Here is a 27,678-nt window from a genome sequence, read left to right as displayed (position 1 = left end):
GATGGATCCTGTACCGAAACCCCTGATGTTGTCAGGTCCTGGCGGAGACTGGAAATGTTTTGTCATCAGTGACCACCATCACATAGAACTGATTATCTCCGTCATCATCTATTGGCGCTCCTGACTCCTTTCTATTGACCACGTAGAGTCCTTTCGGTGATAACGCCCTCTTTCTCTCGGCAGGTATATTCACAGCACCGGTTGCGGGACGATATTACTTCAGTGCAATTTTGACTGGCTACAAAGATGAGAAAATTGAAGCTGTCCTCTCCAAGTCAAACACAGGCATTGCACGTGTGGACTCGGCCGGCTACCAGCCTGAGGGCCTTGAGAATAAGCCTCTAGTGGAGAACAAGACGCCTCCTGGCTCACTGGCCGTCTTCAACATCATTCTGCAGCTGACTGCTGGGGATACCATCTGTATTGACCTGGTGACCGGGCGTCTGGCCTTTTCTGATGAGCCCCTGACTATATTTAATGGATTTCTCCTGTATGAGGGAGACGTAGAGCTGGACTAGACCACATTGGTTCCTTCTGAGGAGCTTGTTCTCTATGTAAGAGGAAGGACACTGAGATTTCATCTTCAGTTTGAAAACTGTACAGTTGTGACAGCTGTAAGGCTGAAGAAAACCATGGGAGGACCCCGTAAGTTCCGATACTGGGCCCTGGAGAGGACTGCAGCAAGGAGCTGCACCGAGTCTGTGATATCAGTATTAGCACCACATTGTACCTCACTCATCCAGTAACCACCATGATAAAACCACTTACTGATCCCATCACCACCACTCCCACAACTCAAACATCCAGTGACTGGCCGTCTATATAGCCATGTGAACCTCTAGGCATAACTCATATGCAGTGGAGTCAGTCATCACTAGTTTCCTGCCATGGTGACATCTGCTGTCATAACATGATGAAGATCAAAAAGTGTGATGCTGGAGGGGGTCAATGCTCTTGTGTGTGACGATCTGCATGGAACACGCCTCATATTAAAGAGGTTTTCTTATGACTTCTATGTCCCTTCCATCATGAAGGGTCGACAGCTAGCAACCTGCAGAGATAGCCATGTCGGTGAATAAACTGGAAAGTCATCATGCATGTGTGACCACCTGTCTGGTAAAGCGAGAGAGGCCTTCTCAGGTTTGACATCAGTAGGGTACCTAGATATGAGACACATCGCTTGACATCCAAATAGTAGTGAAGAGCAGAGAATACTCACAGTGACCCCATTGTGTCAGTCTGCCCCTCGGTCTGCGGCCCCTACTTGACCTCCGTTGACTTAATGAGCAGGATGTATTGCGAGTTGTATCTCACACAGCCGCCACTGAAGCTTTTCACTATTAGAAGATTCCCTGTACAGCACCCTAAACACAGATCTGAGCACCCGACATCTACACCCTGCAGAATACCCTATTTATGTATTTATACAGAAGCATGAGCCCTCGTTCTCCTCGTCTGTCCCTGAATAAATGGTTACCACCTGCTTACATCTCATTCATTGTTGCCTTCAGTCATCACCCCATTAAAGACCCCATAAAAAAAGGAATGGCGAGACAAGAACACATTTCCTCAAAATGCTACAGATACAACATTGTATGTAAACGGCTGAATAATTATCAGAAGCCACCATACGTGGTGTGTAGGGTGGAGGGGAAGTCGTAGGTGCATCCTGTTCTCAGCTAGAATCTAGGCACCATAACTATGACCCTTGCTGTCACGGTAGAAATTAAAAGTACACTCCCACGGAAAAGACTAAATAGTCACTTAGTTCTGGACATGTGCCGTAAGAGGTAGGGAAATGTTCAGCCCACCATCTCTCATGGGCTGAAGTCTCAGCAACAGTGAGGTTCCTGCTCTCCACATGTACACCGGTGGTAATCTTCTCCAGGACAGAAACAACAAACGGTGAGAACATGCTAATTGCCCCGCATTATATACCCCTACAATATCATCATCGGAACAGTTGTCAGTGATTCTGACAGAATTAGTGGTAGAAACATCTTGCCCAGGAAGTGGAGACCTCCTCCATCATGGTGGGATCTACTTACTGCTGTTACAGGAAGCAGTAGGGCATTCGGACAATTTTTTGTGGTGCTCTACAAGTGAAGGGGGAATGGTTTTCAAGGGAAGAATGTTGCTCAATAAAACAAAGGGAACCCATGTTCTACGAGGGAAGGAGAGCGTGGGCCACAAAGGGAGATGGGGAGTGACACACTTTTTCTATGTTTTGGTACTAGGCTTTGTTTCTCCCTGTATCGTACAATGTAATGTCACCACAGTCCATGACACATAAGGTTCACAGTTCTGCTGACAATAAAACGTCATCTTCTCACATTCACAAGGAAGGGCTGGCCACCATGTAACTGCGTCACTCTGCTGCTCTTGTGTGCTGTCATTTTATGTTAACCCCCAGGATCTGCTGAGCTAGGATCTACTGTGACCTGAGCACAACTTTCTTGAACGCCGGATGTCAAGCCATTCTCTTATTATTGTTATCCTTTATTGTATAGATTTGGATTTTCAATAAAGTTTATTGTAAAAAAAACACAAAATGAATCAACTTGTCTGATGGAAATTGCAGAGACACGTCAGTGGATGCTTGGATGCTCTAATCCACTGGCCTGAGATCGCATGGACCAGGGTTCATCCCACCGAATGTCTGCTCTCCTTTTACCGTGGGCATAATACTACTCAGACAACACAGGGTGAGGGTAACACAGTGTGGCAATACTTTATTGAACCACAAAACAGGCAATAACATATAGAACAGTCCCAACACAGTACCCAAGATGGTGCGAAATTACAGAGTCTCACCCTTCCGCTGACTTGCCTGGATTATAGCAGTAGCGGCTTCAGAGCTTCCAGGGCCGACTACCCCACCTGTGGCAAGCAGAGAGAGGAGATAACGACAAGCTAAGGAAGCTGACAGAGAGCATGGAGATGTGGCAATGGTGACATGATTGTCCGAACCAGGATTTTTCAAGAAATCTCTGAGGGTTCAGCGATGGCCAATAGAGCAGATCTGTAGTCTTTCAGCTGGGGCCTTAGTCCCATAAGCTTGAATCCTGTAGAATGCTCCTGGTTGTCGTTTGGTAAAGTCTCTGGACTCTCCTTCATATAGTTCACAACTGTTGTCCTTCAAACCATCATCCAGAGGTCAATAAGAAGCTGTGATGATATTAACTCGCATTATTTGAGTATTTAATCAATATGTATAGTTCGTTCTTCTCTATTTTACAGGTCAACAAATTACAGGCTCCCACACAATGGTCAATCTACATATTAAGCAAACATCCATTGTGCAATTACCCTGTGTCCCTGCCTTGCAAAGATAGCAGACAATAAGTTACAATAAACATCAACTGAAAAGTCAACATAAAGATAATAGTCTATGTCTCTGTGCTTACTGAATTTACATCGGGTCCCTCTCGCCCTCTCCCTTAGGGTGATAAGGACCCACTAAGAAGTTCGCTGTGACGTGGCAGCGGCTTCATACAGTTTGATCAGAATGTTACACTAAGAACCTCATGGTTAGTTATATATATTTTTGCCTAGCGGCATTAGATCAATGTATGATTTTTGGAGGTGCGGTCTGTAAGGAAAACCATACACACGAGAGGACTGGGGGGATACAGATATCACCCCTACGTCACCAATGAAAAAGCTTACACAGTCGCAGCTCTCTGGCGCCCCCTTACCCTCATGTCAGTCGGGGAACGGCACCTAGGATAAGTAGTCACCGGAGAGGCTGGCCTGTCATGTACTGGTTATCAGGGCACTCTGCAGTGAGGGCAGTATATATATATATATATATATATATATATATATATATATATATATATATCTATCTATCTATCACCAGGCCGAGAATATATATATATATATATATATATATATATATATTTATATATATATATAAACCTCCGATCCGCTACTGCCATGATCCCCCAATAACACCAGAACAGTATGCTGCCACCAGTACTTCGTTAGATATAAGGCCGGTCAGTTAACAAACTTATATCGGGTCAGAAACCAACCCAGGTAGCGTGTAAGTACTAGCTGAACTCACAGACGTGGTAAATCGGATTTCAAGATAAAAGAGCAGCCCAAAATTAGTTGATATTTTAAAGACGCACTAGAAACTACAAATATATACAGATATTACAGCCAGAAGTACAGATAAAAAGTAGGGTACAGGTTGGGAACAGCAGTTAGCTGTAGGTGTTGAGTTATGGTGTGTTATAGCATGTGGGCCCCAGGGAAGCGCAGAGTTCACAGATACTTCCTTAGTTCCTGGTCAGTCTTGACACATAACATGCTTCCAAGGCAGAACGAAGACGGGGCTGGAAGTGTGTAGCCAGCTTTTAACCCTTAGATCGCCCCCTCCCATATTTGCCACTGCCCCTCTGGGTTCTCCCTTGACCTCCTAGTCAAAATTATTCCCAAAATCTAGGATGGGTCATAACTTCCCAGGGGGAGGTCTGTTATGATCCTAGTGGCAAGGATCGCAGGTCGGACTAGCTAAGTAACTGAACAGACTACTAGCTCTGGGGAAGTGGTAACTAGATTGACTGCAACCTGATCCTATCCGCAAACAACTATAGGCAGCCGTGGAACGTTACCTAAAAAATCCTAGATGTCTTGTCACGGCCTGAGAAACTGACTATTCCTGGAGGGAAAGTAAGTCCTCACTTGCCTCAGTGGAAGACCCCAAAGATATAGAATAGCCCCCCACAAATATTAACGGTGAGTTAAGGGGAAAGCACAAATGCAGAGATGAAATCAGATTTAGCAAATGAGGCCCGCTAATACTAGATAGCAGAAAATAGGAAGGAAACTGTGCGGTCAATAAAAAACCCTATTCAAAATATCCACGCAGAGATTGCTCGAGCCCCCGCACCAACTAACGGTGCGGGGGAAGCAACTCCGTACCCCAGAGCTTACCAGCAAAAAGAAATCACATGTTAGCAAGCTGGACTAGACTCATCATACACAGAAATCATATTGCAGGCAGATGAGCAAAAAAAATATTCAAACAGAACTTAGCTTATCCTGAAGAGGCAGAAAACGAGATAATCAGGAGTAATCAGAATAGCACTGAATACATTGACAGCCGGCAACAAGTGGAAGTGAAGCAGAGCTAAATAGGAGCCTCCCTGGTGAATAACGAGGCAGCTGATCCAGCAGACCCACAGGATAATAAACCAAACCACCAGGGGGAGCCAAAAAACCAAAGTCACACAATACCATCTGTGACCACAAGAGGGAGCCTGAAAACGGAGTTCACAACAGTACCCCCCCCCTTGAGGAGGGGTCACCGAACCCTCATCAAAACCCCCAGGGTGATCAGGGTGAGCCACATGGAAGGCAAGAACCAAATCGGCCGCATGAACATCAGAGGCGACAACCCAGGAATTATCCTCCTGACCATAGCCTTTCCACTTAACCAAATACTGAAGCCTCCGTCTAGAAATACGAGAATCCAAGATCTTCTCCACCACGTATTCCAATTCTCCCTCAACCAGCACAGGGGCAGGAGGCTCAACCGAAGGAACCACAGGCACCACATACCTCCGCAACAACGACCGATGGAACACTGTTGTGATTTTGCTTTTTGCTCCCTCTAGTGGTCATTAGTGATTTGACTCTGGAGCGTCTGTCTTTTCCTATATCCTCACCTGGGCCGTTAGTTCAGGGGCGTTGCTATATAAGCTCCCTGGACCTTCAGTTCAATGCCTGGCATCGTTGAAATCAGAGCTAATCTGTTGTGCTCTTGTCCTCTGATCCTGGTTCCTGTTTTTCAAGCTAAGTCTGCTTCTTTGCTTTTTGCTTTTGTTTTGTTTGGTATTTTTGTCCAGCTTGTTCCTATCTGTATCCTGACCTTTGCTGGAAGCTCTAGGGGGCTGGTGTTCTCCCCCCGGACCGTTAGACGGTTCGGGGGTTCTTGAATCTCCAGCGTGGATTTTTATAGGGTTTTTGTTGACCAGATAAGTTATCTTGCTATATTCTGCTATTAGTAAGCTGGCCTCTCTTTGCTGAACCTGGTTCATTTCTGTGTTTGTCATTTCCTCTTACCTCACCGTTATTATTTGTGGGGGGCTTGTATCTTGCTTTGGGGTCCCTTTCTCTGGAGGCAAGAGAGGTCTTTGTTTTCTTCTCCTAGGGTAGTTAGATTCTCTGGCTGGCGCGAGTCATCTAGCGATCACCGTAGGCATGATCCCCGGCTACTTCTAGTGTTGGCGTTAGGAGTAGCTATTTGGTCAACCCAGTTACCACAGCCCTATGAGCTGGATTTTTGTATCTTGCAGACTTACACGTTCCTCTGAGACCCTGTCCACTGGGGTCATAACAGTATGCCAGGCCAGTATTAAATGTTTAATGCATTGCAGAAGTGGGATTATAAGAAAGAAAATTTTGAGTTTTTTTTTTCCCTCTCTCATTTTTTTTTTTTTTTCTTTTCCCCTTTACCTCAGAGTGGCTTAAGCTTGCTGCAGACATGAATGTCCAGACCTTGATTACAAGTGTGGACCAGCTTGCTGCTCGTGTGCAGGGTATACAAGATTATGTTATCAGAAATCCTAGGTCTGAACCCAAGATTCCGATTCCTGAACTGTTTTCAGGAGACCGATTTAAGTTTAGGAATTTCAGGAATAATTGTAAATTATTTTTGTCCCTGAAACCTTGTTCGTCTGGAGACTCTGCTCAACAAGTAAAAATTGTTATTTCATTCTTACGGGGTGACCCTCAGGATTGGGCTTTTTTGTTGGCGCCAGGAGATCCGGCATTGGCTGATATTGATGCGTTTTTTCTGGGGCTCGGTTTACTTTATGAGGAACCCAATCTTGAGAATCAGGCAGAGAAAGCCTTGCTGGCTATGTCTCAGGGCCAGGACGAGGCTGAGGTGTATTGCCAAAAATTTCGGAAATGGTCCGTGCTGACACATTGGAACGAGTGTGCACTGGCCGCTAATTTTAGAAATGGCCTTTCTGAGGCCATTAAGAATGTTATGGTGGGTTTTCCCATTCCCACAGGTCTGAATGATACCATGTCCCTGGCTATTCAAATTGACCGGCGGTTGCGGGAACGCAAAACCGCAAATTCCCTCATGTTGTTGTCTGAACAGACACCTGATGTGATGCAATGTGATAGAAAAACCGCAAATTCCCTCATGGTGTTGTCTGAACGGACACCTGATTTGATGCAATGTGATAGAATCCTGACTAGAAATGAGAGGAAAATTCATAAACGCCGGAATGGCTTGTGCTACTACTGTGGTGATTCTACACATGTTATCTCAGCATGCTCCAAACGTATATCTAAGGTTGTTAGTCCTGTCACCGTTGGTAATTTGCAACCTAAATTTATTCTGTCTGTAACTTTGATTTGCTCACTGTCATCTTATCCTGTCATGGCGTTTGTAGATTCAGGTGCTGCCCTGAGTCTTATGGATCTCTCATTTGCTAAGCGCTGTGGTTTTATTCTTGAACCATTAGAAAATCCTATCCCTCTTAGGGGGATTGATGCTACGCCATTGGCAGAAAATAAGCCGCAGTATTGGACACAGGTTACCATGTGCATGACTCCTGAACACCGCGAGGTGATACGTTTTCTCGTTCTACATAAAATGCATGATTTGGTTGTTTTGGGGCTGCCATGGTTACAGACCCATAATCCAGTCCTTGACTGGAAGGCTATGTCAGTGTCTAGTTGGGGCTGTCGTGGTATTCATGAGGATTCCCTGCCTGTGTCTATTGCTTCTTCTACGCCTTCGGAAGTTCCGGAGTATTTGTCTGATTATCAGGATGTCTTCAGTGAGTCTGAGTCCAGTGCACTGCCTCCTCATAGGGAATGTGACTGTGCAATAGATTTGATTCCAGGCAGTAGATTTCCTAAGGGAAGACTGTTTAATCTGTCGATACCTGAACATACCGCTATGCGTTCATATATCAAGGAGTCTCTGGAGAAAGGACACATCCGTCCGTCTTCTTCCCCTCTTGGTGCGGGATTCTTTTTTGTGGCTAAAAAGGACGGATCTTTGAGGCCTTGTATTGACTATCGGCTTTTAAATAAGATCACTGTCAAATTTCAGTATCCTTTGCCGCTGTTGTCTGACTTGTTTGCCCGGATTAAAGGTGCCAAGTGGTTTACCAAGATAGACCTTCGTGGTGCGTACAACCTTGTGCGCATTAAGCAAGGGAATGAATGGAAAACCGCATTCAATACGCCCGAAGGTCATTTTGAGTACTTGGTGATGCCTTTTGGGCTCTCTAATGCCCCTTCAGTTTTTCAGTCCTTTATGCATGACATTTTCCGGAACTATCTGGATAAATTTCTGATCGTTTATCTGGATGATATTCTGTTTTTTTCTGATAATTGGGACTCGCATGTGGAGCAGGTCAGGATGGTCTTTAAAATTTTGCGTGAAAATTCTTTGTTTGTCAAGGGCTCAAAGTGTCTTTTTGGTGTACAGAAGGTTCCCTTTTTGGGGTTAATTTTTTCCCCTTCTGCTGTGGAGATGGACCCAGTCAAGGTCCGAGCTATTCTTGATTGGACTCAGCCCTCGTCAGTTAAGAGTCTTCAGAAGTTCTTGGGTTTCGCTAACTTCTACCGTCGTTTTATCGCTAACTTTTCTAGCATTGTGAAACCTTTGACGGATATGACCAAGAAGGGCTCCGATGTGGTTAATTGGGCTCCTGCTGCCGTGGAGGCTTTCCAGGAGTTGAAACGTCGGTTTACTTCGGCGCCTGTTTTGTGCCAGCCTGATGTCTCGCTTCCCTTTCAAGTTGAGGTGGATGCTTCAGAGATTGGAGCAGGGGCCGTTTTGTCGCAGAGAGGCCCTGGTTGCTCTGTTATGAGACCTTGCGCCTTTTTCTCTAGGAAGTTTTCGCCTGCGGAGCGAAATTATGATGTGGGCAATCGGGAGTTGTTGGCCATGAAATGGGCATTTGAGGAGTGGCGTCATTGGCTCGAGGGTGCTAAGCATCGTGTGGTGGTCTTGACTGATCACAAAAATCTGATGTATCTCGAGTCTGCTAAACGCCTGAATCCTAGACAGGCCCGCTGGTCATTGTTTTTCTCCCGTTTTGACTTTGTTGTCTCGTATTTACCAGGTTCAAAGAATGTGAAGGCCGATGCTCTTTCCAGGAGCTTTGTGCCTGATGCTCCTGGAGTCGCTGAACCTGTTGGTATTCTTAAGGATGGTATTATCTTGTCAGCTATTTCTCCTGATCTGCGACGTGTGTTGCAAAGATTTCAGGCTGATAGGCCTGATTCTTGTCCACCTGACAGACTGTTTGTGCCTGATAAGTGGACCAGCAGAGTCATTTCCGAGGTTCATTCCTCGGTGTTGGCAGGTCACCCAGGAATTTTTGGCACCAGAGATCTGGTGGCCAGATCCTTTTGGTGGCCTTCCTTGTCTAGGGATGTGCGGTCATTTGTACAGTCCTGTGGGACTTGTGCTCGAGCTAAGCCTTGCTGTTCTCGTGCCAGCGGGTTGCTCTTGCCCTTGCCTGTCCCTAAGAGACCTTGGACACATATCTCCATGGATTTCATTTCTGATCTTCCGGTGTCTCAGGGCATGTCTGTTATCTGGGTGATATGTGATCGCTTCTCCAAGATGGTCCATTTGGTTCCTTTGCCTAAACTGCCTTCCTCTTCCGATCTGGTTCCTGTGTTTTTCCAGAACGTGGTTCGTTTGCACGGCATCCCTGAGAATATTGTGTCAGACAGAGGATCCCAGTTCGTTTCCAGATTCTGGCGATCCTTTTGTAGTAGGATGGGCATTGACTTGTCATTTTCGTCTGCTTTCCATCCTCAGACTAATGGACAGACGGAGCGAACTAATCAGACTTTGGAGGCTTATTTGAGGTGTTTTGTCTCTGCTGATCAGGACGATTGGGTGACCTTCTTGCCGTTAGCTGAGTTTGCCCTTAATAATCGGGCTAGTTCCGCCACCTTGGTTTCGCCGTTTTTCTGCAACTCTGGTTTCCACCCTCGTTTTTCTTCGGGTCATGTGGAACCTTCTGACTGCCCTGGGGTGGATTCTGTGGTGGATAGGTTGCAGCGGATCTGGAATCTTGTGGTGGACAACTTGAAGTTGTCACAGGAGAGGGCTCAGCGCTTTGCCAACCGCCGCCGCGGTGTGGGTCCCCGACTACGTGTTGGGGATTTGGTGTGGCTTTCTTCCCGCTTTGTTCCTATGAAGGTTTCCTCTCCCAAATTTAAACCTCGTTTTATTGGTCCTTACAAGATATTGGAAATTCTTAATCCTGTATCCTTTCGCCTGGATCTTCCTGTGTCGTTTGCTATCCACAACGTGTTTCATAGGTCCTTGTTGCGGCGGTACGTTGTGCCTGTGGTTCCTTCTGCTGAGCCTCCTGCTCCGGTGTTGGTTGAGGGCGAGTTGGAGTACGTGGTGGAGAAGATCTTGGATTCTCGTCTCTCCAGGCGGAGGCTTCAGTACCTGGTCAAGTGGAAGGGCTATGGTCAGGAAGATAATTCCTGGGTGGTCGCCTCTGATGTTCATGCGGCCGATTTAGTTCGTGCCTTTCACGCCGCTCATCCTGATCGCCCTGGTGGTCGTGGTGAGGGTTCGGTGACCCCTCACTAAGGGGGGGGGGTACTGTTGTGATTTTGCTTTTTGCTCCCTCTAGTGGTCATTAGTGATTTGACTCTGGAGCGTCTGTCTTTTCCTATATCCTCACCTGGGCCGTTAGTTCAGGGGCGTTGCTATATAAGCTCCCTGGACCTTCAGTTCAATGCCTGGCATCGTTGAAATCAGAGCTAATCTGTTGTGCTCTTGTCCTCTGATCCTGGTTCCTGTTTTTCAAGCTAAGTCTGCTTCTTTGCTTTTTGCTTTTGTTTTGTTTGGTATTTTTGTCCAGCTTGTTCCTATCTGTATCCTGACCTTTGCTGGAAGCTCTAGGGGGCTGGTGTTCTCCCCCCGGACCGTTAGATGGTTCGGGGGTTCTTGAATCTCCAGCGTGGATTTTTATAGGGTTTTTGTTGACCAGATAAGTTATCTTGCTATATTCTGCTATTAGTAAGCTGGCCTCTCTTTGCTGAACCTGGTTCATTTCTGTGTTTGTCATTTCCTCTTACCTCACCGTTATTATTTGTGGGGGGCTTGTATCTTGCTTTGGGGTCCCTTTCTCTGGAGGCAAGAGAGGTCTTTGTTTTCTTCTCCTAGGGGTAGTTAGATTCTCCGGCTGGCGCGAGTCATCTAGCGATCACCGTAGGCATGATCCCCGGCTACTTCTAGTGTTGGCGTTAGGAGTAGCTATTTGGTCAACCCAGTTACCACAGCCCTATGAGCTGGATTTTTGTATCTTGCAGACTTACACGTTCCTCTGAGACCCTGTCCACTGGGGTCATAACAGAACACATTATGAATAGCAAACGATGCCGGGAGGTCCAAACGAAATGACACAGGGTTAAGGACTTCCAAAATCTTATAAGGACCGATAAACCGAGGCTTAAACTTAGGAGAGGAGACCTTCATAGGAACAAAGCGAGAAGACAACCACACCAAATCCCAAACGCGAAGTCGGGGACCCACACAGCGACGGCGGTTGGCAAAGCGCTGAGCCTTCTCCTGTGACAGCTTCAAATTGTCCACCACATGATTCCAAATCCGATGCAACCTATCCACCACAACATCCACTCCAGGACAGTCAGAAGACTCCACCTGACCCGAGGAAAAACGAGGATGAAACCCTGAATTACAAAAAAAAGGCGAAACCAAAGTAGCAGAACTAGCCCGATTATTAAGGGCAAACTCGGCCAATGGCAAAAAAGTCACCCAGTCGTCCTGATCAGCAGAAACAAAACATCTTAAATAGGTTTCCAAAGTCTGATTAGTGCGCTCGGTTTGGCCATTCGTCTGAGGATGGAAGGCCGACGAAAAAGACAAATTAATGCCCATCTTAGCACAAAAGGTCCGCCAAAATCTAGACACAAACTGGGATCCTCTGTCGGAAACAATATTTTCAGGGATCCCGTGCAAACGAACCACATTTTGAAAAAACAGAGGAACCAACTCGGAGGAGGAAGGCAACTTAGGCAAGGGCACCAAATGGACCATTTTAGAAAAACGATCACACACCACCCAAATGACCGACATTCTCTGAGAGACAGGGAGATCTGAAATAAAATCCATGGAAATGTGCGTCCAAGGCCTCTTCGGGACAGGCAAAGGCAACAAGCCACTGGCACGAGAACAGCAAGGCTTAGCCCGAGCACAAATTCCACAAGACTGCACAAAGGAACGCACATCCCGCGACAAGGAAGGCCACCAGAAGGACCTAGCCACCAAATCTCTGGTACCAAAAATCCCAGGATGGCCTGCCAACACCGAAGAATGAACCTCGGAAATAACTCTGCTGGTCCATCTATCCGGGACAAACAGTCTCTCCGGTGGACAACGGTCAGGTCTATCCGCCTGAAACTCCTGCAGCACTCGTCGCAAATCTGGGGAGATGGCAGACAAAATCACCCCTTCTCTGAGGATACCAGCTGGCTCTGAATCACCAGGAGAGTCAGGCACAAAACTCCTAGAAAGAGCATCAGCCTTCACATTCTTCGAACCAGGCAGGTATGAGACCACGAAATCAAAACGAGAGAAAAACAACGACCAACGAGCCTGTCTAGGATTCAGCCGCTTGGCCGACTCGAGATAAATCAAATTCTTGTAATCAGTCAAGACCACCACACGATGCTTAGCTCCCTCGAGCCAATGTCACCACTCCTCAAATGCCCACTTCATAGCCAACAACTCCCGATTACCAACATCATAATTCCGCTCGGCAGGCGAAAACTTTCTTGAAAAGAAAGCACATGGCTTCATCACAGAGCCATCAGAGCTTCTCTGCGACAAAACAGCCCCCGCTCCAATCTCAGAAGCATCAACCTCAACCTGGAAAGGAAGGGAGACGTCTGGCTGACATAAGACCGGAGCCGAAGAAAACCGGCGCTTCAGCTCCCGAAAGGCCTCCACAGCCGCAGGAGACCAATTAGTAACATCAGAACCCTTCTTGGTCAAATCCGTCAATGGCTTAACAACACCAGAAAAATTAGCGATGAAGCGACGGTAAAAATTAGCAAAACCCAAGAACTTCTGAAGACTCTTAACAGATGTAGGCTGAGTCCAGTCATGAATAGCCTGAACCTTGACTGGGTCCATCTCAATAGCAGAAGGAGAAAAAATGAAACCCAAAAAAGAGACCTTCTGGACTCCAAAAAGACATTTTGAGCCCTTCACAAATAAAGCATTGGCACGCAGGACCTGAAACACCATCCTGACCTGCTTAACATGGGACTCCCAATCATCCGAAAAAAACAGAATATCATCCAGATACACAATCATAAATTTATCCAGATATTCGCGGAAGATGTCGTGCATAAAGGACTGAAAGACAGAAGGAGCGTTAGAAAGTCCAAAAGGCATCACCAAGTACTCAAAATGGCCTTCGGGCATATTAAATGCAGTTTTCCATTCATCACCCTGCTTAATACGCACAAGGTTATACGCACCACGAAGATCTATCTTGGTGAACCAACTAGACCCCTTAATGCGAGCAAACAGATCAGATAACAATGGCAAAGGATACTGAAATTTGACCGTGATTTTGTTTAGAAGGCGATAATCAATACAAGGTCTCAAGGAACCATCCTTCTTAGCCACAAAAAAGAACCCCGCACCAAGAGGGGAGGAGGAGGGGCGAATAAGTCCTTTCTCCAAAGACTCCTTTATATAACTCCGCATAGCAGCATGCTCCGGCACTGACAAATTGAAAAGTCGTCCCTTAGGAAACTTACTACCAGGAATCAAATTTATAGCACAATCACAATCCCTATGAGGAGGTAGAGAACTGAGTTTGGGCTCATCAAATACATCCTGGTAGTCTGACAAAAACGCAGGGACTTCAGAAGGAGTGGATGAAGCAATTGACACCACAGGAGCGTCGCCATGAATTCCCTGACAACCCCAACTTGACACAGACATTGCTTTCCAATCCAGGGCTGGATTATGAGTCTGCAACCATGGCAGGCCCAACACGACAACATCATGCAAATTATGCAATACAAGAAAGCGAATCACCTCCTGATGAACAGGAGTCATGCACATGGTCACTTGTGTCCAGTACTGAGGTTTATTCGTAGCCAATGGTGTAGCATCAATTCCCCTTAGTGGAATAGGGAATTTTAAAGGCTCCAAAACAAAACCACAGCGCCTGGCAAATGACAAATCCATCAGACTCAGGGCAGCACCTGAATCCACAAAAGCCATAACCGGGTAAGATGACAGGGAACAAATCAGGGTAACAGACAAAATAAACTTAGGCTGTAAAGTACCGATGGTGACAGATTTATCAATCTTTTTTGTGCGCTTAGAGCATGCTGAGATAACATGAGCTGAGTCACCATAGTAAAAGCACAACCCATTTTGCCGTCTATAATTTTGCCGTTCACTTCTGGTCAGAATTCTATCACATTGCATAGACTCAGGTGTCTGTTCAGAAGACACCGCCAAATGGTGCGCAGGTTTGCGCTCCCGCAAACGCCGATCAATCTGAATGGCCAGAGTCATTGACTCATTCAGACCTGCAGGCGTAGGGAACCCCACCATGACATTCTTAATGGCTTCAGAAAGACCTTTTCTGAAATTTGCAGCCAGGGCACACTCATTCCATTGAGTAAGCACCGACCATTTCCGAAATTTCTGGCAGTACACCTCTGCATCATCTTGCCCCTGAGAGAGGGCCAACAACGCTTTTTCAGCCTGGTTCTCAAGATTAGGTTCCTCATAGAGCAATCCAAGGGCCAGAAAAAACGCATCCACACTGAGCAACGCAGGATCCCCTGGAGCCAATGCGAAAGCCCAATCTTGAGGCTCGCCACGCAAGAAAGAAATAATAATCTTAACTTGCTGAACAGAATCCCCAGAAGAACGAGGTTTCAAAGAAAGAAACAACTTGCAATTGTTCTTAAAATTCAGGAACCTAGATCTATCTCCAGAAAACAACTCCGGAATAGGTATTCTAGGCTCTGACATAGGACTGTGAACAACAAAATCCTGAATACTTTGTACCCTTGCAGCAAGATGATCTACACTGGAGGCTAAACTCTGGATATCCATATCAGCAGCTGAACTCAGAGCCACACCAAGATTAAGAGGAGGAGAGAAGCCAGACACACAGCAGCTAGACACACGGCAGCAAAAAAAAAAAAAAAAATATCTCCAAGCTTCTTTTCTCCTGCTTCTGCCATGCAATTAACACTTTATAGGCCGGCTGTACTGTTATGATCCTAGTGGCAAGGATCGCAGGTCGGACTAGCTAAGTAACTGAACAGACGACTAGCTCTGGGGAAGTGGTAACTAGATTGACCGCAACCTGATCCTATCCGCAAACAACTATAGGCAGCCGTGGAACGTTACCTAAAAATCCTAGACGTCTCGTCACGGCCTGAGAAACTGACTATTCCTGGAGGGAAAGTAAGTCCTCACTTGCCTCAGTGGAAGACCCCAAAGATATAGAATAGCCCCCCACAAATATTAACGGTGAGTTAAGGGGAAAGCACAAACGCAGAGATGAAATCAGATTTAGCAAATGAGGCCCGCTACTACTAGATAGCAGAAAATAGGAAGGAAACTGTGTGGTCAATAAAAAACCCTATTCAAAATATCCACGCAGAGATTGCTCGAGCCCCCGCACCAACTAACGGTGCGGGGGAAGCAACTCCGTACCCCAGAGCTTACCAGCAAAAAGAAATCACATGTTAGCAAGCTGGACTAGACTCATCATACACAGAAATCATATTGCAGGCAGATGAGCAAAAAATATTCAAACAGAACTTAGCTTATCCTGAAGAGGCAGAAAACGAGATAATCAGGAGTAATCAGAATAGCACTGAATACATTGACAGCCGGCAACAAGTGGAAGTGAAGCAGAGCTAAATAGGAGCCTCCCTGGTGAATAACGAGGCAGCTGATCCAGCAGACCCGCAGGATAATAAACCAAACCACCAGGGGGAGCCAAAAAACCAAAGTCACACAATACCATCTGTGACCACAAGAGGGAGCCTGAAAACGGAGTTCACAACAGAGGTCCAAACGGGACGACTGACGTCTCAACGCGTTCGCTGGGGCTGGACTGACACAGAGAGTCCAAACTTGGGTCAGCTAAGTGGTTCTGGAGAGCCAGTCTTGATAGCTCAATCTGGGATCGCTAGAGTCATCTCTAGATGTCGGTGACTCTGGGTTTAGCTCTCATGGTACTCTCATGATTAATCTCTAGGTGCTGTCGACGTTCGGTCTAGAGTTTACTTTGATGTGGGCTGCCTTGCACAAAAGACAGCAGGGGATCCTAGCTCTGGTCCTCTGTGCCTTCATTAACACATGGCCTCTAATTCACTGGCCATATGGTAAATACTTTGCTCTTTTGGAAAATGTGTACTTTTCCCAAGGGTGGGGCCACATTTCAGGAGTGGAGGGAGATCTTCTGAATCTAGGGGGCCTGAATTTATAAATCCAAAATGAAGTCTCCCTCTTCCCACCACGGTCCATTCTCTTTTTCAGCATATTGCATGACCTGTCCTTTTTCTTTTCGGACGTGCACTCTTCCCATTTGGTATAGGTGATTTTAAATTAACAGGAGACTGCAATGAAAAGGGTCTAGCCTATTTTTGCTCTCACTTGAGGAAGGTGAGTTTCAAGGCTCCTTTCAATTGGTGCAGGTGCTATGTGGCGGCCATTAATGGTGTGGTTTTGTGCTGGTGGGGCGGCGTGATCTGGAGTCATGGGACTTTGTCTTGCAGCACAGGCGCTGTGAGGCACCAGGCCGTCCGCTCTCGCTGCATTGTTGCTGCGGCGGTGGTTGGCACACGGTTCCACTCCGTTAGGGGGATAGGGACCCACTAAGAGGTTTGCCGTAAAGTGGGAGTGGGCTTCATACAGTCTGATCACATTGTTAAACTAAGAACCACATGGTCAGTTATATATATTTTTGCCTAGAGACATTAGATCAATGTATGATTTTTGGAGGTGCGGTCCATTCTCTTTTTCAGAATCATTAAGAAGAAATGTTGTGTCATCACAGAAACCGTAAAATAAGCATATATGAAATTATAAAACGACAGAAATGTGTGTAAGGCCATAGAGGATTGGGAGGCCCCTGTGCTATGTGTGGGGTCTCATCCTGGAACATCTCCAGAGCTTGTCCTTCTACCATGGCTCGTCCTCATCTCTGCTCACCACCACTCTGCTCAGCCTTTGTCACCTCACTTAGTTCTAGTCCTGGGGAAAAATCACAAAAGGGTTCATTCTTCTTGGGGTCTGGACTGAATTTATGAGGAGGAACTCACTGTTGTTAGCTGCTAGTGAAGGCAGCTGCCATTGATCTCCGTTGTCCTCAGCCCACTCCGCTCATCTGACCGTCCAGACTGTGAGATTTCTACTTCGACCACAGCTCACTTTCTGCAGTGTAGCACAGGACAGTACGTCGTATCTGGAAACTATATCTTCATTTAGAAAGTATGGATAGAACTTTACTGAGCTTCTATATGATTTTCTGCAGGATCTCATCCTTCAATCAGCAAGGAAGAGTTCTTCAACCTCAGCTATGTAGACACATCAAAAATCCATCAGCAGCGAAAGTCATCACATCCCCTCTGGTCCACATACAAACATCCATGGTAATGATTACTAATCCATTGTCTCCATCACATCCTACACATATACAGAACCAGGAGGATGACAAGTCCCAGATAATGGAACAGCACCACCATCACATGCTCCTCATATTCAGAACCTGGACAATGCTAGCTCTGTGGGATGGAACATCTTCTCTATCACATCCCCTCTGATCCACATACAAACATCCATGGTAATGATTACTAATCCATTGTCTCCATCACATCCTACACATATACAGAACCAGGAGGATGACAAGTCCCAGATAATGGAACAGCACCACCATCACATGCTCCTCATATTCAGAACCTGGACAATGCTAGCTCTGTGGGATGGAACATCTTCTCTATCACATCCTTGTGATGCTGAGTCACTACTCATGAATATGCCATGAGACAGGGTAGTCAAGATGTTGGGGGTCTGTTACCAAGAGAGCTCATCATAAACAGAAAGGTAAAACAAAGGCATAGTCAGGTCACAGTCCGAGGTCAGAATTCCAGGAAGTCAGCGATCAAGTCAAAGTAGTTAGACAAATGGATAGTTAAAGGCATGGTCCAAGGTCGGGCACTAAAAGATCAGAAACAGAGCACTGTAAAACAAGGCACACAGACAACGAGCTAAAGTTACAACTGGAATACTCACACACTGACAGCCAGCTAAATAGCCAGGTAATCACCCAGAACAGGAGACATCTGGAGAAACCCAGCATGCTGCTGCCCTGATTGGTGGTTGAACTGTCACTCACAATACTGACAGCTCAGCACGACCCTGATATAGCGCGGCTAGGCTGTCATTCACAGTGTCCAGGATATAGTGAGTGTTGGAATCGTCACAGTCCCCCTATTCTAGAGGGTCCATCAGAACCCCAGGTTCCCCAGGAAACCTCAGACGGAATGCCCTGACCCAACGATCGGCAATCACAGCACGAGCCGGAACCCAGGACCTCTCTTCAGGTCTGTATCCCCTCTGATCCTCGCTCTTCATACTCCTGTGAAGAATATTGGAGATATAATTTCATGCCAATCACTTGTATCATATCTGGCCGGGGATTATAAAACCTCCTCTCCTCTGTCCAGCAGGGCTCAGCAGGAAGTCCAAAGTCTTAAGGAGAAAGCTGGCACCTCGCTCAGCAGTGAGTTCAGGCCGCAAAAAGCTTCGAGTGACAGATCTCACACTTTGAGCAGGACAGAGGCTTGTATGCAAAAAAGAGTCACTGATCGGTTAGCGGCTCCTCACTGATCGCTCCCGGCTCCTCACTGATCGGTCCCGGCTCCTCACTGATCGGTCCCGGCTCCTCACTGATCGGTCCCGGCTCCTCACTGATCGCTCCCGGCTCCTCACTGATCGCTCCCGGCTCCTCACTGATCGGTCCCGGCTCCGCACTGATCGCTCCCGGCTCCGCACTGATCGCTCCCGGCTCCTCACTGATCTCTCCCGGCTCCCCACTGATCGCTCCCGGATCCGCACTGATCGGTCCCGGCTCCTCACTGATCGCTCCCGGCTCCTCACTAATCGGTCCCGGCTCCTCACTGATCGGTCCCGGCTCCTCACTGATCGCTCCCGGCTCCCCACTGATCGCTCCCGGCTCCGCACTGATCGGTCCCGGCTCCTCACTGATCGCTCCCGGCTCCCCACTGATCGCTCACGGCTCACCACTGATCGCTCCCGGCTCCGCACTGATCGCTCCCGGCTCCCCACTGATCTCTCCCGGCTCCCCACTGATCTCTCCCGGCTCCCCACTGATCTCTCCCGGCTCCCCACTGATCTCTCCCGGCTCCTCACTGATCGGTCCCGACTCCTCACTGATCGCTCCCGGCTCCTCACTGATCGCTCCCGGCTCCTCACTGATCGCTCCCAGCTCCTCACTGATCGCTCCCGACTCCTCACTGATCGCTCCCGACTCCTCACTGATCGGTCCCGGCTCCTCACTGATCGGTCCCGGCTCCTCACTGATCGGTCCCGGCTCCTCACTGATCGGTCCCGGCTCCTCACTGATCGCTCCCGGCTCCCCACTGATCGCTCCCGGCTCCCCACTGATCGCTCACGGCTCACCACTGATCGCTCACGGCTCCGCACTGATCGCTCCCGACTCCTCACTGATCGCTCCCGACTCCTCACTGATCGGTCTCGGCTCCTCACTGATCGCTCCCGGCTCCTCACTGATCGCTCCCGGCTCCTCACTGATCGCTCCCGGCTCCTCACTGATCTGTCCCGGCTCCTCGCTGATCGCTCCCGTCTCCCCGCTGATCGGTCCCGACTCCTCACTGATCGGTCCCGGCTCCCCACTGATCTGTCCCGGCTCCCCACTGATCGGTCCCGGCTCCTCACTGACCGGTCCCGGCTCCTCACTGATCGGTCCCGGCTCCTTACTGATCGGTCCCGGCTCCTCACTGATCGCTCCCGGCTCCTCACTGATCGCTCCCGGCTCCCCACTGATCGCTCCCGGCTCCGCACTGATCGCTCACGGCTCCGCACTGATCGCTCCCGGCTCCCCACTGATCTCTCCCGGCTCCCCACTGATCTCTCCCGGCTCCCCACTGATCTCTCCCGGCTCCCCACTGATCGCTCCCGGCTCCCCACTGATCGCTCCCGGCTCCCCACTGATCGCTCCCGGCTCCCCACTGATCGCTCCCGGCTCCTCACTGATCGCTCCCGGCTCCTCACTGATCTGACCCGGCTCCTCACTGATCTGACCCGGCTCCCCGCTGATCGCTCCCGTCTCCCCGCTGATCGCTCCCGGCTCCTCGCTGATCGGTTCCGGCTCCCCGCTGATCTGTCCCGACTCCCCGCTGATCTGTCCCGCCTCCTCACTGACCGGTCCCAGGCTCCTCACTGATCGCTCCTGGCTCCGCACTGATCGCTCCCGGCTCCTCACTGATCGCTCCCGGCTCCGCACTGATCGCTCCCGGATCCTCACTGATCCCTCCCGGCTCCCCACTGATCTCTCCCGGCTCCCCACTGATCTCTCCCGGCTCCTCACTGATCGCTCCCGGGTCCTCACTGATCGCTCCCAGCTCCCCAATGATCGGTCCCGACTCTGCACTGATCGCTCCCGGCTCCTCACTGATCGCTCCCGGCTCCTCACTGATCGCTCCCGGCTCCGCACTGATCGCTCCCGGCTCTGCACTGATCGCTCCCGGATCCTCACTGATCCCTCCCGGCTCCTCACTGATCGGTCCCGGCTCCCCACTGATCTCTCCCGGCTCCCCAATGATCGGTCCCGGCTCCGCACTGATCGCTCCCGGCTCCTCACTGATCGCTCCCGGCTCCGCACTGATCCCTCCCGGCTCCTCACTAATCGGTCCCGGCTCCTCACTGATCGCTCCCGGCTCCCCAATGATCGGTCCCGGCTCCTCACTGATCGCTCCCGGCTCCCCACTGATCGCTCCCGGCTCCTCACTGATCGCTCCCGGCTCCTCACTGATCGCTCCCGGCTCCTCACTGATCGCTCCCGGCTCCTCACTGATCGCTCCCGGATCCTCACTGATCGGTCCCGGCTCCTCACTGATCGCTCCCGGCTCCCCACTGATCGCTCCCGGCTCCTCACTGATCGCTCCCGGCTCCTCACTGATCGCTCCCGGCTCCTCACTGATAGGTCCCTGTTGTGAATTCGGTTTGTGGGCTCCCCCGGTGGTCTGTTATGGTAGTGTCTCTTATGTGCCTTCCTCCATCTCTGATTACCTGTCGCCACCCTCTAGGGGAGTTTCCTATTTAAGGCTGCTTGGCTGTTAGTCACATGCCGGCCAACAATGTGCTAGTAGCATTCTGTTGCATTCACCTGCCTCAAGTTCCAGTTCAGCTAAGTTGAATTTAGTTTCTTGTTTTGCTATTTTTGTCCAGCTATCTGCAATGTGACTCTTCAGTGCTGGAAGCTCTTGTGGACAGAAAATTACTACTCCAGTGGCATGAGTTGTCACTGGAGTTTAAAGTAATTTCTGGATGGTGTTTTTGAATAGTGATTTTTAGGTCGACCGTGAAGTAACTCTTTCCTGTCCTTCTGCTATCTAGTAAGCGGACCTCACTGTGCTAAATCTGCTGTTCATCCTACGTATGTCATTTCCTCTGAACTCACCGTCAATATCTGTGGGGGCCTACTATCATCTTTTGGGGTTCCTCACTGGAGGTAAGGCAGGCCTGTATATTCCTCTTATAGGGGTAGTTAGATCTCCGGCTGGCGCGTGGTGTCTAGGGCATCGTAGGTACATTCCCCGGCTACTGTAAGTGTTGGGTCAGGTTCAGGTCACGGTCGACCTTAGTTTCCATCACCCGAGAGCTAGTCCGTTTTGTATTTTTGTTTCCCATGGTCATTGGGGTAACCATAACAGTTTGGCCGGCCCGTAAAAAATCTATGTGTTAAAATATGCACTAAAGTAGGAAGGAGAAGAAAAGGTTTTTTTTTTCTGTGTTTGAAAGTGCACCTTAGTTTGATCATTTGTATTTCTTGCTTAAACTGCAGTCTTCAGCCTTTTTTTTTTTTTTCTCCTCTCCTCTTAACATCTGAATGCTTGGGTTACACCCATTTGAAACATGGATCCACAGAGTTTAGTTGCAGGTTTGAATAACCTTGCGACAAAAGTACAGAACCTACAAGATTTTGTTATACGTGCTCCAATGTCTGAACCTAAGATTCCTCTGCCTGAATACTTTACCGGAGACAGATCCCGGTTTTTGAGTTTCAGAGAAAATTGCAAATTGTTTTTGTCTCTGAGATCTCACTCTGCTGGTGATCAGACTCAACAAGTTAAAATTGTTATCTCTCTACTGCGCGGCGACCCACAAAGTTGGGCATTTGCATTATCGCCAGGAGATCCTGTGTTGTTAAATGTAGATGCGTTTTTTCAGGCTTTGGGGTTGCTTTATGAAGAACCTAATTTGGAGATTTTGGCTGAGAAAGCCTTGATAGCTCTTTCCCAAGGGCAAGATGAAGCTGAGATATACTGCCAGAAATTCCGTAAATGGTCGGTGCTTACTAAATGGAATGAGTGCGCTTTAGCAGCTAATTTCAGAGAAGGTCTCTCTGATGCCGTGAAGGATGTCATGGTGGGGTTCCCTGTGCCTACAGGTCTGAATTATGCCATGAAATTGGCTATCCAGATTGATCGGCGTTTGCGGGAGCGCAAATCTGTGCACCATATGGCGGGGTCTTCTGAGGAAAAATCTGTGCACCATATGGCGGTATCTTCTGAGCAAAAACCTGTGCACCATATGGCGGTGTCTTCTGAGCAAAGACCTGTGCACCATTTGGCGGTGACCTCTGAAAAGGCATTAGAGCATATGCAATGCGATCGTGTTTTGTCTAGAGGCGAACGTCAAAATTACAGGCGCAAAAATGGATTGTGCTTCTACTGTGGAGATCCAGCTCATGTTATATCAGCATGCTCTAAACGTATAAATAAGGTTGATAAAAAGGTTGATAAATCTTTTTCTACAGGTACCTTGCAGTCAAAATTTCTTTTGTCCGTGACATTGATTTGTACCTTATCATCTGTGACTGTGAATGCTTATGTGGATTCTGGCGCCGCTCTGAGTCTCATGGATTGGTCCTTTGCCAAGCGTTGTGGGTTTGATTTGGAGCCGTTGGAAGTTTCTATTCCCCTGAAGGGTATTGATTCTACACCTTTGGCTAGCAATAAACCACAATATTGGACACAAGTGACTATGCGTCTTACCCCAGACCATCAGGAGATTATTCGTTTCCTTGTATTATATAACCTACATGATGTCTTAGTGCTTGGATTACCATGGTTACAGATTCATAATCCCGTCTTGGACTGGAAATCTATGTCTGTGTTGAGCTGGGGATGTCGGGGTATTCATGGGGATGCACCTTTGGTTCCTATTTCTTCATCTACTCCCTCTGAGATCCCAGCATTTCTGTCAGATTTTTATGATGTCTTTCAAGAGCCTAAAGTTGATTCTCTCCCTCCCCACAGAGAGTGTGACTGCGCTATTGAATTGATCCCCAGTAGTAAGTTTCCTAAGGGTCGCTTGTTTAATTTGTCTGTACCTGAACATACTGCTATGCGGGAGTATATCAGAGAATCCTTGGAAAAGGGTCATATTCGCCCCTCGTTGTCTCCACTAGGGGCAGGATTTTTCTTTGTAGGTAAAAAGGATGGTTCATTGAGACCTTGTATCGACTATCGACTTTTGAATAAGATTACAGTTAAATACCAGTACCCGTTACCTTTACTGACTGATCTGTTTGCTCGTATAAAGGGGGCTAAGTGGTTCACTAAGATCGATCTACGTGGTGCGTATAATTTGGTGCGGATTAAGCAGGGGGATGAGTGGAAGACCGCATTTAATACGCCTGAAGGCCATTTTGAGTATTTGGTAATGCCTTTCGGTCTTGCAAATGCCCCTTCCGTTTTTCAATCCTTTATGCACGATATTTTCCGTGAATATCTGGATAAGTTTATGATTGTGTATTTGGATGATATTCTTGTTTTTTCGGAGGACTGGGAATCTCACGTTCAACAGGTCAGGAGAGTTTTTCAGGTTTTGCGAGCTAATTCTCTTTTTGTAAAGGGCTCAAAGTGTAGTTTTGGAGTTCAGAGAATTTCCTTTTTGGGATATATTTTTTCCCCTTCATCTATGGAGATGGACCCTGTCAAGGTCCAGGCTATTTGTGATTGGATGCAACCTACTTCTTTGAAGAGTCTGCAAAAGTTCTTGGGTTTTGCTAATTTCTATCGCCGATTTATAGCGGGTTTTTCTGCCATTGCTAAACCTTTGACTGATTTGACCAAAAAGGGTGCTGATGTTGCTAATTGGTCCTCTGCGGCTGTGGAGGCCTTTCAAGAGCTTAAGCGCCGCTTTTCTTCCGCTCCTGTGTTGCGCCAACCTGATGTGTTACTTCCGTTCCAGGTTGAGGTGGATGCTTCGGAGATCGGAGCAGGTGCAGTTTTGTCGCAGAAAGATCCTGACTGCTCAGTAATGAGACCATGTGCGTTTTTCTCCCGAAAGTTTTCGCCCGCTGAGCGAAATTATGATGTGGGAAATCGGGAACTTCTGGCCATGAAGTGGGCGTTTGAGGAGTGGCGTCATTGGCTTGAGGGTGCTAGACACCAGGTGGTGGTCCTCACTGACCACAAGAATCTAATTTATCTTGAGTCGGCCAGGCGTCTGAATCCTAGACAGGCGCGCTGGTCGTTGTTTTTCTCCCGATTTAACTTTGTGGTGTCATATCTGCCTGGGTCCAAGAATGTGAAGGCGGATGCCCTCTCTAGGAGTTTTGAGCCTGACTCGCCTGGTGATTCCGAACCTACCGGCATCCTGAAGGATGGGGTGATATTGTCAGCTGTCTCCCCAGACCTGCGGCGTTCTTTGCAGGAGTTTCAGGTGGATAGGCCTGATCGCTGTCCGCCTGGTAGACTGTTTGTCCCTGATGATTGGACCAGTAGAGTTATCTCGGAGGTTCATTCTTCCGCGTTGACAGGTCATCCTGGAATTTTTGGCACCAGGGATTTGGTGTCTAGGTCCTTCTGGTGGCCTTCTTTGTCTCGAGATGTGCGCATGTTTGTGCAGTCTTGTGATGTTTGTGCTCGGGCCAAGCCCTGCTGTTCTAGGGCCAGTGGGTTGTTGTTGCCCTTGCCTATTCCTAAGAGGCCTTGGACGCACATCTCTATGGACTTTATTTCTGACCTTCCGGTTTCTCGTAGGATGTCTGTCATCTGGGTGATTTGTGACCGTTTTTCCAAGATGGTTCATTTGGTACCTTTACCCAAATTGCCCTCCTCCTCTGAGTTGGTTCCTCTATTTTTTCAGAATGTGGTGCGTTTGCATGGTATTCCTGAGAATATAGTGTCTGACAGGGGTACTCAGTTTGTGTCTAGATTTTGGCGGACGTTCTGTGCCAGGATGGGTATCGATTTGTCTTTTTCGTCTGCATTCCATCCTCAGACTAATGGCCAGACTGAGCGTACTAATCAGACCTTGGAGACTTACTTGAGGTGTTTTGTGTCCGCTGATCAGGATGATTGGCTTGACTTTTTGCCATTGGCAGAGTTTGCCCTTAACAATCGGGCTAGTTCTGCCACTTTGGTTTCTCCATTTTTTTGTAATTCAGGGTTTCACCCTCGGTTTTCGTCCGGTCAATTGGAGTCTTCGGATTGTCCTGGAGTGGATGCTGTGGTTGATAGGATGCATCAGATTTGGGGACAGGTTGTGGACAATCTGAAGTTGTCCCAGGAGAAGACTCAACAGTTCACTAATCGTCATCGGCGTATTGGTCCTCGTCTTTGTGTTGGGGACCTGGTGTGGCTGTCTTCTCGATTTGTTCCTATGAAGGTCTCGTCTCCTAAGTTTAAGCCTCGGTTTATCGGCCCTTATAGGATTCTGGAGGTTCTTAATCCTGTGTCCTTTCGTTTGGACCTCCCAGCATCTTTTAATATCCATAATGTTTTCCATCGGTCATTATTGCGGAGGTATGAGGTACCGGTTGTTCCTTCTGCTGATCCACCTGCTCCTGTGTTGGTTGAGGGTGAATTGGAGTATGTGGTGGAAAAGATCTTGGACTCCCGTGTTTCCAGACGGAAACTTCAGTATCTGGTTAAGTGGAAAGGTTATGGCCAGGAGGATAATTCTTGGGTGACAGCATCCGATGTTCATGCTCCCGATTTGGTTCGTGCATTTCATAGTGCTCATCCAGGTCGCCCTGGTGGTTCTGGTGAGGGTTCGGTGCCCCCTCCTTAAGGGGGGGGTACTGTTGTGAATTCGGTTTGTGGGCTCCCCCGGTGGTCTGTTATGGTAGTGTCTCTTATGTGCCTTCCTCCATCTCTGATTACCTGTCGCCACCCTCTAGGGGAGTTTCCTATTTAAGGCTGCTTGGCTGTTAGTCACATGCCGGCCAACAATGTGCTAGTAGCATTCTGTTGCATTCACCTGCCTCAAGTTCCAGTTCAGCTAAGTTGAATTTAGTTTCTTGTTTTGCTATTTTTGTCCAGCTATCTGCAATGTGACTCTTCAGTGCTGGAAGCTCTTGTGGACAGAAAATTACTACTCCAGTGGCATGAGTTGTCACTGGAGTTTAAAGTAATTTCTGGATGGTGTTTTTGAATAGTGATTTTTAGGTCGACCGTGAAGTAACTCTTTCCTGTCCTTCTGCTATCTAGTAAGCGGACCTCACTGTGCTAAATCTGCTGTTCATCCTACGTATGTCATTTCCTCTGAACTCACCGTCAATATCTGTGGGGGCCTACTATCATCTTTTGGGGTTCCTCACTGGAGGTAAGGCAGGCCTGTATATTCCTCTTATAGGGGTAGTTAGATCTCCGGCTGGCGCGTGGTGTCTAGGGCATCGTAGGTACATCCCCCGGCTACTGTAAGTGTTGGGTCAGGTTCAGGTCACGGTCGACCTTAGTTTCCATCACCCGAGAGCTAGTCCGTTTTGTATTTTTGTTTCCCATGGTCATTGGGGTAACCATAACAGGTCCCGGCTCCTTACTGATCGGTCCCGGCTCCCCGCTGATCTCTCCCGGCTCCTCGCTGATCGCTCCCGGCTCCCCACTGATCGCTCCCGGCTCCTCACTGATCGCTCCCGGCTCCTCACTGATCGCTCCCGGCTCCTCACTGATCGCTCCCGGCTCCCCACTGATCGCTCCCGGATCCTCACTGATCTCCCCCGGATCCTCACTGATCTCCCCCGGATCCTCACTGATCGCTCTCGGCTCCTCACTGATCGCTCCCGGATCCTCACTGATCTCCCCCGGATCCTCACTGATCTCCCCCGGCTCCTCACTGATCGCTCCCGGCTCCTCACTGATAGGTCCCGGCTCCTTACTGATCGGTCCCGGCTCCCCGCTGATCGCTCCCGGCTCCTCGCTGATCTCTCCCGGCTCCTCGCTGATCGCTCCCGGCTCCCCACTGATCGCTCCCGGCTCCTCACTGATAGCTCCCGGCTCCGCACTGATCGCTCCCGGCTCCTCACTGATCGCTCCCGGCTCCTCACTGATCGCTCCCGGCTCCTCACTGATCGCTCCCGGCTC

The 27,678-nt window shown here is 48.4% G+C and overlaps 1 protein-coding gene and 1 long non-coding RNA gene across 3 annotated transcripts in view; one reads left to right on the top strand and one right to left on the bottom strand.

Moving 5' to 3' along the window:
• EMILIN1 (elastin microfibril interfacer 1) overlaps positions 1-2,552 on the top strand; it is a 139,399-nt gene extending 136,847 nt beyond the window's left edge. For both annotated transcript variants that reach the window (XM_077292009.1, XM_077292007.1), the window contains exon 8: positions 184-2,552. In XM_077292009.1, coding sequence (XP_077148124.1) covers positions 184-518 — 335 coding nt within the window. In that variant the 3' untranslated portion in view covers positions 519-2,552. The remainder of the gene's footprint in view (positions 1-183) is intronic.
• Positions 1,563-18,930, bottom strand: LOC143808870 (uncharacterized). The gene is made up of 2 exons (XR_013222016.1): positions 17,362-18,930; positions 1,563-3,168 (listed from the first exon to the last, which is right to left on the bottom strand). It is a non-coding gene; the product is annotated as an uncharacterized LOC143808870 (long non-coding RNA).
• Between the last annotated feature and the right edge of the window lie 8,748 nt (positions 18,931-27,678).

This window comes from Ranitomeya variabilis, chromosome 2 (assembly GCF_051348905.1).
Source record: "Ranitomeya variabilis isolate aRanVar5 chromosome 2, aRanVar5.hap1, whole genome shotgun sequence".
NCBI classification, from domain to species: domain Eukaryota; kingdom Metazoa; phylum Chordata; class Amphibia; order Anura; family Dendrobatidae; genus Ranitomeya; species Ranitomeya variabilis.
This window is presented reverse-complemented; position numbering and strand designations above follow the sequence as displayed.